The following is an 11,822-nucleotide window of genomic DNA, read 5'->3' on the forward strand; positions in this document are numbered from 1 at the left end:
TTGTAAGACATTGGGCCCAATTTCCTTCCTGTTGTTGAGGGTATTTGGAGAGTAATTAATCTGGTGTAAATTTTCACCCTGTGTAAGCAGTATAAGGCGTAGGAGATTAAATTTTGAATTTCCTTACGGAAAATTTACCTTTCTAATTAGGTGATTTTCTGTATCAGCTACATAAATAACATTATTTTTAATAGCAATCCCTTGTGGTGAGTTGAAAGCTGCCTCTGAAAATCTTCCATCTCTCCTTCCACTGTTTGGACCTATAAATGAAACAAAGCAAACTCAAAAGTAATTTTAGAAAAAAGCCCTTAAAATAGACTGCATACGTTTAAACCTGTAAGAGAATTACATATTCTAAGAAATGCTTTCACAGCACCTTGTGCATTTTACATTATTAATATTCCGTGTAGTCTCATTTTAGTCACTGTGCTATGTAATTAAAATAGCCTGGTGCTACTAAGTTTTGAACACATTCTCCACAAGCTCTCTGTTTCTTGAAGTTCTTCTTCCAAAGAGAAGTCTTAGCAGGGATCTAAATTGCTCCTGTTCCGTTGCACTGAAGGACACAGCAACAACAGAAGACAGAAATTAAAAACTTTCTATTATTTTTATTCCTGACTACATCAAAGCAAGCCAGCAGGAAAAACTTAATTCCCAAACTAATCTCCATTTCAATGGTTTAGGTTTTGGTGTAATCACAAATGAAACTAATATTTGATTAGCAGCTTTTTCTCATTAATAATAATTATTATGAAAAAGATGACATGGAACTAATTACACAAAAGAACAGTGAGGCAGACCGAGTGACAGTCAGTCTTCTGCATAGAACAATCAAGAAATAGAAAGGAACATGACCTGAATATGACAGTATGAAGGCAAGCATCATATTTCATTGGGAGTAACATTTAAAGTGCATTAGCTGTATGTGTCAGCAGAAGACAGTTAGATACATGAGTTATGTGTGCATCATGATTTATGATGCAAATATAGTAATTTCAACCTTTGTGCACGCCCACATTTACTACTGTATTATCGACTTCATTGCATTATCTTCCACCCACTGAATCATTTAACTGAGTCACTGAAATACACAAACTTTTACGTCCTGCTGTCAGAAGACAATTTAGAGCTTTATAGCCATGAAGCACTGAGGTGCTGCTCTGTCAGATTCCAGTAGTGCCCCTTGGGAAGTGTCAGGGTGCACATCCCCAGGGAGGGGAGCAGCACAGTGCTACAGGAGAGCTACTAACTCCAAGGTCAGGACACTTTCCTCTGAATTGCTGTTTAATGACTGTTCCAGAACACTAACGGGTACCTTGTCAGCAGAGACTTCATCTCACATATCAAACAGAAATGAAATCCTCTCACTTTTGTCATAAGAAATCCTGTTTGCACTTCTCATAGGAGAAAGGTATTAAGACTAATGCCTTTATCAGGTTAACTCGGATAATTAGTCTGTCTATCCAATGCACTCTTACTTCAAATAGTAAGATGATTTCTAACTCCTTTTTTTCTCTAAGTGGCAGTGCCACTGGTATTTTCATGTGGTTTGCAGGATCCTGCCACGGGACAGGCATTAGTCAATACCAGACTAAGTAATATAGGACACATCGGCACACAGGTCCTAACTGTGAGTCATAAACGAACCATTGTTTTCAACCATTTGGGGATTCAGCTACTTCCTAAATCTGTCTATTATGGTTGCTCATAGATGGACTGTCCTAACGGCTATGTACTTGATGCATTAAGATGTAACTTTGACCACTGTAACAGCATAAAAAAAGGAAAAGTCTGAATATTTCATTTATGAAAGAGTAAAGCATACAAAATATGCAAGTTCAACTACATTTTCTTTATTATAAAGCAGATAGTAATTTTACAAAAACAGTTAAAGAGATTAGTTTTTTTTTAAGGTGAAACGTTACTAATATAAACTTTGAATCAAATGTAACTAAATTTTAAATACTTCCACTATTTTCATAACTTGTTTATATGTTAGGCCTCAGTTTTGGTGAGAACGCAGGCCTTTTCACATATACTAAGGCAACTTCATTTTCAAGTGCCTATGTACTAGTGCAATGCCACTGTTCTTAATAATTCTCCTCTCTTCTAAAAACCAGAAGGGGATCCTATACAGGAATGCTCTTGATCTAAAAAACAACAACAAACAACAAAAAACACCCTTCAAAAACCTCCCCACATAGCACAATTCAACATTCATTCTTCTATTGGAAGGGGAGGCATTATTGTCTCTCTTCTTTTCCCTACCTTGCTGCTGTATGTGGATGTTAGTCCCTTAACTCGAAACCCATGTGCAACTCCTTCAGAAGAATACAAGATGTATTTTTTGTAATTCATATTGGACATCACAAAAATACAAAACTTAGTCAATAGAACAAAGAAAAAAAATTCAGATATTTCAAACAGTTGCATAAACAGAGCCTCTCATTGACGGTACTATGCTATATACCCCTATATCCAGTAAAAGTGATATTAGTAGAAAAAAATATTTCTGGCAGTGCATGTAAACTGCTAGGTCCTCTAAGAAAAGACTCAGTGTAGTAGGCCCAGTGAACATACTCTACTCCTAAACTAAAATTGCTACAATAAACTTATATACCCTTACCTCCAATAATGTGTAGAATTTGTCCATTTTTTTGAGTAACCAAAATCCTATGATGTCCAGTGTCTGCTATTACCAGCCTTTCTCCTGAATCGTCCACGGTCACTTTGCCAGGAAAGAGCAGGGGTGACAGGGGGAGGGAGTCTCTATACAGCTTTATTCCAATGTTGTTATCTTTGATTTGTCCTCTCTCCTTGTAGAATTTCAGTGTTATAGAAGTAAATAAAAACAACTTCTCTCTGTGTCCCTCTCCAACAAGTGAAAACAGCATATTTCCACGAGGCCCAAGGATGACCAGAGTTGGCCAGCAGGACACTTCTAGTTCATGCCAGAGTGTTGCATCTGCATCATTTACTACAGGGTGAGCAATATTATACCTCAGAATTGCACTTTTAATGTTATCCAGAACTTTTTCATTTGGGAATTTTGCTGAATGGACACCAACAATAATAAGACCATCTGAAAGGAAAAATAAAGTTGTGTGTTGAAACATATTTGTATTTGAATTTAAAAAAAAAAAAAGTAAAAATGAAGCAAAGTTATCTCACAATGTGACTGACTGCTTTCCAGATTGAAAGAGTATTTGAACCAACAAAAAGCAGTAACATCTCAGTAGGAATATAGTTAGCCATCTATACAAAATACTGACACTCGGAAATAACATTGCAATAAAATGACCGAACTTTAGGACCATTACTTCCCCAGCTGGTTGATACTTAGTATATCCCAAACCGTTCTTAGTTCTTGAACTTCTTCATACTAAGGTAGAAGATACTTTCAAAATAATTATGGGCAACCTGTAGCAGTTCAACTGATACTTTGTTGTTTCTCAGATGTTTATAATATCTCTTTGTTTTTTGACTCCTATACACAACTATGGTGTTTTAGAAAATGAATTCGTTTCCACAGTTAACTACAAATAACAAATGCAACAGCGAACTCTGGAAGTCCGGAGTTACCTTGGCATACTTAACTCTAGATAAACAGCAAAAAAAATAATGTATAGGTTTCTGAAATCAATACAGTATTCTATATTTCAAATAAAAGTGTCAGCGCTGGCAACTGTGACAAAATGACAAATAACACTTCTTACAAACCAGGGAGGCTCAAGCTTCTCCTTAAAATAATAAAAAAAGAAAAAAATGGGAAAAGAGGATTAAATAATGGATTTTTACCCCTCTTCTTAAAATGTTTAACTTAATTCCTATATTCGGTTAATAAAGACAATGAAAAGTTTAGGTTTTCCCACAGCAGAGAAATCCTAGTAAGAAAGCGTTGCATAGGCATAAAGTAATATAATTCTGCTTATATACACTGCATACATAATCCCAACCTTAAAATCAATCAAAAGTACACAATTATGAGCCTCTTTGAATTGCTTGCTTATTTTCTTAGTTTTATGAAATTCAAACAGAGAAATAAAAATCTATGGCTCAGATGTCAGATGCTTTTCCCTTGTGATAAGAACTAAATTTACTTCCACCCCATGTAGACTAATTATGTGAGCAGCCCCGGGTTTTCCACTCCCCCTTCCTACTCAACAGAAAAAGAATTAAGAGCTTTCCTTCAGTGAAATCACTTTCTAGTACTTTCTAGAAGCTGAAAAAAAGAGGAAAAAAAAAGACAAAAAAAAAGGCTACATCCTTTATTGCAGGGCTTTAAATAGTTTTACTAGCATAATTTCTACCAAACGAAGTAAACTGAGCACATCACATCAGTACCACACTTTGTCTCACTTTGTACTTAAAGAACAGTATTAGCCACAAGCACAGTTTTGTTATAGTCACAGTAAATTGCCAGTTCTAACTGAACTAAGGAAGAGAACAGTAACCATGCAGTTGTAGAAAGCTGCAATACAGTAATTTAAAATCAGAACTATTAATCTAATGGAAACTCTTAGACACTAACCTTACTACTTATCCAAAAGTCACTCATGTTTCTGGATAGTGCAAACATTTTGTAACCACAAATAATTGTGATCTTTCCACCTCTTTGTCCAAGTAGTTTTAAATTTTCATGTCACCTTTGTGTTATTTTGATGAGAGGAGCGAAATCAAATGGGAAAGGAAAATATCCTCAGAGTTGACGCCCAACTTGAGTTAACTTTACCACAGTATTAGAAAGTATTTTGACAACAAAAAGAGTACTTATTTTTCCCCAGTCAGGTCTATAAAAACATTTAGCATTTATAAACCCTTTTATTAGTACCATTGAAATATCTGTGGCGTTTCTTTCTTTCCCACAGTCACAATGTCTATAGGTGGATTCCTTATAGTATTGTGTTTTTTCAGTAAAACAAGTAAAACCAAAAAGCTAAGAAGACATGGAGTCTGTACAGGGTAGTATGGAAGAAGAACAGACATTATCCAATCTAATCCAATTCTGATGATGCATATATGCCAAGATACGATGAGTGTAGATCCTTGAAGAACTTCATGAAGTTCTTAAATCAGACTAATTTACGCTCGTCCAAATACTCACTGCAATTGAAAATGTTGTCTTGTGCTACTACAGACAAAATAGGTTTGGCTGAATAGCTATTAAATTTAGACAAGCAGAATACAATTTAGTTGTAAAGGATAAAGGCATATGTGCAAAGTGAAATCTCTAACTAAGCAACTTCTGTTATTTGGTGCTTACTCTCATATTGTTATGCTTTATCTTAAATGACAGCAAAGGGAAATGGCCCTCCTGAAGGGACACTCATCTGGAAGAAAAAATGTTTTAAATAAATGTTTTCTCAGCAAAGTTTTAAGAAGACTTGAGAGTATGAGGTTTTTCAGTTACTTGTAGGAGCAGATACTTAATTTTTAGAAGGTATTTTTTTTCTCCATCCAAATATGACCACTTGTTACAATAGGAAAAGACTTCATCAGTTTATCACATATGTTATCAGAACATAACCTAAATACTTTCAATCGCCTTGCTAACAAATTTCTTATCTTCTAGCTTCTCACAGCTGCTAGAACAGTACCCCTCTTTCACCCAGTTTTTCTCTCTTCATTCTTCCAGCTGCAATCGCAATTATCAAAATCCAGAATTAGGTCTCTGAGAAGGAAAGCCACACAAAAAATAACTTTTTGGACCTTGCATAATGCACCTGTCCCCTTATCAAAGAAAATAATTTTATTTCTTTAGCATTTTAATTTTTAATCCACAAGAAATGTACTTTTTTTCTGCAATCACTCACCTATCTTATACATTTTACTTAGTTCAGCACCTATTGTTACGTGTCAGACAACAATTCATTCTAAACTGGATATTTACATATCAGATCATTACTGTTATTTGGCATTTACTACTTAATCCATTATAGGGCTTCACTATTTGTAAAACTTAAAGCAAAAATGCAAAAATAAAATGCTTTTGCAAAACAGTCCTGCAAAAGCCCTGCAGTTCCAGTCAGTGGAGTCTGCCATTGCAAGAACAGTGAAATCAGCCCTCTGATCAGAGGTGTGAACCAGGGTTTGGAATGAAATGTAGCTACTTTTATGCTTTTCTCCTGCCTTTATGGTGGAGGTACAATCCAGCTAGCTGGACATCTTTGTTCTACCCTCACCTCTAGTTTTGTGGTAGAAATGAAAGACAGACAGTTATTCCAGGTCTTCAATATTAATAGTTGTACTAGTTGAGCTCAGATGAGTTTGCTTCCGTCTAAAAAAAAAACCAACCTAATTTAATCTCAAGTTGGCTTTTTATTCAGTTAACAGAGAAACAGAAAAATATTTTTATCTTTTAGGCCTTCTCAACCATAAACCAGTGTTAATGGAGAAGAACATAATCTTCCGTATGACAACGGGAAAGGGTGAAGTGCTGCACAGTAAAAGACTTAATTGAATATAACAATTTCACAGATACAAAATTAAAATTAATTATAACTGATACAGTCTTTATCAATCCTATAGGCTCAGCACGTTGCAATTTCAGACAGCTGAAGTAGCAGTATCATTAACTGCTGAACTCCAAACAGCAGGTCTAATATTTAATCTGTAATAGGATCATCAGCAGCTCTTACATTTGTCCTTCAAAAATATCATTAAAGCTAGAAAAACAATTCTATACTAACACCTGAACAGCACAAATAAGTTACAACATCCTCTCATGAAGAAAACTATTGTGGAAACTGGCAGGTGCTGTACTGAGATATAAGAATATGCGCACCATTTAAAACACTTTACTTGAAGGATTAAAACAGCACAACGCTGGATTTATGCCAAGCTATTTCTGAATATTAAAAAGTACTCCCTCTTATAGAAGTCATTTCTGGACTGCTGATAACATGAACTGAATACGCACTGGGGTTTAAAATAACTTTCTGAATGCCACTTGGAACACAGAAATAGCACAACTGAAGATAGCAGCGAGAACATATCAGATAGAGATGCTAGGCGACACTTAATCCTATGGAAAGCAGTCTTCATTTTGAAACACATCTCCTGAAGTTCCAGACGCTAGAACCGTGGTTACGTACAGCGATAGATATAATGGTTTAGGATCACCCTAAAACCACAGCTTCCTGTGTTCAGACACCTCATGTCTGATAACCACACCGCTGAAGTTTCAACATACTCCATGTAAGAGGGCATTCGAATCACATTTCAAAAAAAGTAATCAGAGTATCAAAAATGTACGTACACAAGGTACAGTCAAAAAAGACACTGTATCAATACTGAGGTTTGTTCTTAGCTATACAGAAAAATATGGGCAACATTCCTTCAAATATTCAAACAATACATTAAACATCCAAATGCATTATGAGATACTGCTTTGTCAGAATAAGATGCTCGTTTTCATTCTGACTAATATTGTCTGTTAGGTCAGTACCCTCTGCCACTCCTGTAGCGCAGTAAATATATACATGAAAGGTGTAAATAAATGCTATGTTTACAAATCTAAAGTTTACTAAAGGAAAGTTTCTCTATATATTTAATCTGACTTGCTGCTGCCAAAATAAATGGTGTCGCTCATCTTTTGCACCAAAATATTTTTTTTGCAATCAAAAGGTGACAGATTTCAGAATTAACCCAACCAAAAGTGAAGGGACTTCCTCTAACTAAAGAAAAGAGAAGACTAAAATAGAATGAAATTCCAGAATAAGGCTGAATATCAAGATAGCTGCATTAATATATCTAGACATTCTTAAAGCATCTGTGATATGTTTGACATCCTTTCTACTCTAGTTTTTTTCTTCCAACTTTTACCTTTCTCAAGCCTCCTAAGTCAACAACTCTCTTCTTTCTCCTAGTGATTAGCAAATCATGTTTGCCTTTGGTGAAGAAGTATTTTTCTGTGGCTTAAAACACCACAACCCTTACTGCCTTGATATATTTATACATACAACTGTAATGCTAAAAGAGCAAAGAAAGATTAAATAATTCTGAAAAGGCCAACAATCAAAATATGAAACAGCAGAAAACAACCAAAAGGAGATCTTTAGTGAAAAACACCACTGTATTTTTCATTTTGTTTGAACCATCAAGCACCTTAATCTGTTCCTGTATCCGACAGCTATCCTCTGTTTCCTAACAGATTAAATGCAAGATTAATGTTCCCCACACCTGCTCTTTTTCCCTTTTACCTCCACTTTCATCCCAAGTATCTTTTTTTCTCACTCCAGTTCCTGTAGCAACAGGATAACTCAAATCCAAAAAGAACTTATTAGGATAGCTCAAATGCAGAAAGAGTTTAACACCTACAAGCAAAGGACTTTCATCGAGCAATGACTACTATGACAGGAAGTTTAATACAAGTCAAACAAAAAAATTCATCTCCAAATGGACATCCAGTTCAGAGTGCTCCAGCCTCTTCTACACCAGTTCAGAGATGTTCAAATGTTTTAAAGAGAAAGCTTGTGGGGAGAGATTGTTACAATGAAAAAAAGATAACAAATGAAAAAAAATGCTGCCAAAATTAAAAACAATCAGAAACGCCAATGGAGAATCAGAGACTTAAACATATTATAATGTTATTTACTACATCTATATATTTAATATAAATTTTTAGGGCTGAAAGCAACACTATTCTTCACCTCACTGTTCAGTCTATTAAAATATCCAAGATAAGTGAGTAGCTGATACATTCTGTGTAAGATCACAGCGTACCTCTGACAAGTCATCATGATGACATGAGACTGCATTCTAAACAGTAATTACCGTGCACTTTTATTCACTCAGAGAGAGAAGATAGATTTCATCTCAGATGCGAATTTAAAGAACTTAATTCCCTCTCCAGAACACAGGACTACTAATGGTATATAATGTGATGCCAATACAAAAAAAAATATCTAAACCAACCTTACATACGTTATTTCAGTCAAAATTGAAAAAAACCCAAATAATATTAACTATATAAATTCTACCACCTTTACTATGTTCTGCTCACAGTTGGTTCCTAAACCAAGTGTAGAGGTTCACAGACACAGATTAACTTTAAGCCCATATCTTACATCCTCACATAGCTTTTTGCAAATAGCCATATTTACGAGGATATCAGATTTGGGCTTTAAGCACATATCCTGTTTCTTTAATTATACAGACACAACAGATACCTTATTTAACCCCATTTAAAAATGTGATAAGAGTACACACAGTCGTCTTTTTTAGGCTACTTAAAAGATTAGGAGACATTTTTAGGCACCCCTGAAATTTTGCCAGCTGTTTAGTAACCAGCAACAAAGTGACTCAGCTACTCCACCTGCAACACTGCCAGGAAATTCTGTTCCAAGCCAGCCAAAGCACTTTTACCTTTATCACAGTACTGGTGCTCTAACGCGTGGAGATCAGGCAGCAGGTGCAAGCAATTGATGCAGCAGTAAGTAAAGAAATCCAACACCACAACTTTTCCACAAAGGTCTTTGTGAAGAGAAATAGGACCTTCAGTGTTTAACCATTGTAGATCTGGAATGCAGAGAACAGCGATACCCAGTTAGGGGAAGGGTAGGGAAAAGCAGACACCCTCATTTGCACACCACCACACAATGTTCCTGGCACATTTCACCTAAAAAAAAAAATACATCATCGCTTTCAATGCAAGTATAATAGAAAAATCAAACCAAAAGTCTTATATTTATCCAACTCATCCTCATGTTCCACAATTCTTCATGATTAGTAAGTTAAAATAAATATTATTAACAAGATTTAATGTAATATTGAAAGTGTGGTTTATATATTCATATAGGCGCCTTTTAATGGAAAGAGCATGTAAGCCTCAGAACAATTTTCATACATTTTAAAACATGATCTATGTTATTCAACTGCTAACAATGCCATACAGGTAAAAACTATTTATTTAAAACTCACATAAATGCTAGTGAACTAAAAAACTGTTAAACTCTTAATGATTTTTCTAACAGTTTTTTAAAGAACTAATTTCAGAAATGACTGAAATATTTTCGTGTTTATAGTTCTGATCTTCATTTTCAAAGTTTGAAATGACAGGTATAAATCAATCCTGTTACATGGGAAGAAACACAACTCTTTCAGATATACCCCATAGTACTCCCCGGCAGTTATTTTAACCACTTGATACGAGACATGAAGACACTGTTTTCTCACTGGTAATTGATATTCCTCTGATCCCATAAGAAACTGATGTCAAAATATGAAAGAAATATTCTAGGCTAACATTTATGAAAATAATGGAGGGGGGAAACAGATTTATGTGATACAATGCAAAGGCAAACTACATTTCTGAAAGACTATGTTTTAAACTAATCTAAAAATCCTCTGAACTTCCACTCTGATAGTTTCAGCAAACTATTAATAAGATCTTACTGCCCCAGGAGAAGTTATTGCTGCTGAAGCCAGCAGGAGGCTTGTTTTCTGTTTCACTAAGAGGAGGACTGGTCTCTGCCTTCATATATTTATACATATAAATGGACACACATGCATTCAGATTTGTTGAAAATAATAATTTATCAAGTTTATATTATTTCCGCATAAGGGCAATGCTATACTGTTTATATTTTAAAAAAAAGGAGAAACTAATTTATTTTATGGCATTGCTCCCCTTTTCACCAGAATTAAAATACCTTTCATAACAAAATATTATACCCGGCATGAAAAATGTTGGCTACCTATTTAAGCTCTTTTTAGAGGAGACAGTAAGCTTTGACAGAGCACAGAAAGTGAAACAATACTAACGACAAAAGTCTAGACAAAAAGAACATTCACTTTGTTGCATTGGTTGCAAGTCAGAATTCATTCCCATAATAAGCATATGATTTTAACCCTGAAGTTCACCTCTTGAGGGGTCTCTCTTGCAGTCAGATGTGAGCTCCCACAGTTCCAGAGAGCCTCACTGAGGGTACAAGGACTCTGAGCAGGACTTGCAATATCTTACAAGACTCAATGTTTGATTTCACACAAGAAGAGATATAGAAATGTGGGAAATGGGCATACCACTGAAGGAGGGTGACGTGTATTATTAGGGACATAGAAATTGACAAGCTCAGGTAAGTCATGGGCAAACATAGCTGGGAAATATCCTAAGTGTCTGCAGTGAAACCAAGGGAGCTCAGGAGGAAGCTGTGAGAGTTGGTAAAATTCTTACTACGACCACAGGAGATATCAATACATTACAGAGAAAGGAAAGACTTTATTTTAAAAAGCAGTAAATTAATGAAGCTAGTAGAAATTTCAAAGAGAGGCTTTAAAGAACAGGGGTTTGCAACCAGAAGCATGAGGAGCATTTATAAAGAGGTTCCTTTTTCTTGTCGTTTGCTCCTGGTGCTTTCAGGAGTGGTATTTCCTGTGACTAAAAACGTCTTTTTAAAAAAGCGGCTAAAGGGTCCGTAATTGCACGGCCCTCACAGGTGGCGGGACTTCAAGGAAAAGGCCGCAGGGTGAGCGCCAGAGCTCAGCCACCTCTACCGGGGGAGTCCCCGCAGCCGCCCGCCCGGCGGGCCCGGGACGCCGAACCGCGCTCCGCCGCGGGGCCTGGCCCGCTCGGGCCCCGCCACCCACCTCCGCCGAGCTCGGGCACCGTCAGGTCCCGCTCCCGGCTGTCCATCTTCTTCAGGTACTGATAGACCAAGTTCTCCTTCTCCTGGGGAGTATCGGCGTCGAGCAGGGCGTACTCCAGCTGTGTCTGGGCGGGCAGGAGCCCCGCCAGCCCCCCCGCCGCCATGACGCCTCCTGGGCGAGCCCGCGGCCAGGACGGGCCGCTGTTTACTGGCCTGGCGTTTCACCGCCGCACATTC

At 36.6% G+C, this 11,822-nt stretch overlaps 1 protein-coding gene across 2 annotated transcripts in view; it reads right to left on the minus strand.

The window, feature by feature from the left end:
* Positions 1–11,775, minus strand: part of NHLRC2 (NHL repeat containing 2) — a 35,952-nt gene extending 24,177 nt beyond the window's left edge. For both annotated transcript variants that reach the window (XM_065638951.1, XM_065638950.1), the window contains exons 1-4: positions 11,587–11,775; positions 9,367–9,519; positions 2,627–3,082; positions 139–260 (exon numbers count right to left, since the gene is read on the minus strand). In XM_065638951.1, coding sequence (XP_065495023.1) covers positions 139–260; positions 2,627–3,082; positions 9,367–9,519; positions 11,587–11,749 — 894 coding nt within the window. In that variant the 5' untranslated portion in view covers positions 11,750–11,775. The remainder of the gene's footprint in view (positions 1–138; positions 261–2,626; positions 3,083–9,366; positions 9,520–11,586) is intronic.
* Between the last annotated feature and the right edge of the window lie 47 nt (positions 11,776–11,822).

Source organism: Caloenas nicobarica, chromosome 7 (genome assembly GCF_036013445.1).
Source record: "Caloenas nicobarica isolate bCalNic1 chromosome 7, bCalNic1.hap1, whole genome shotgun sequence".
Lineage (NCBI taxonomy): Eukaryota > Metazoa > Chordata > Aves > Columbiformes > Columbidae > Caloenas > Caloenas nicobarica.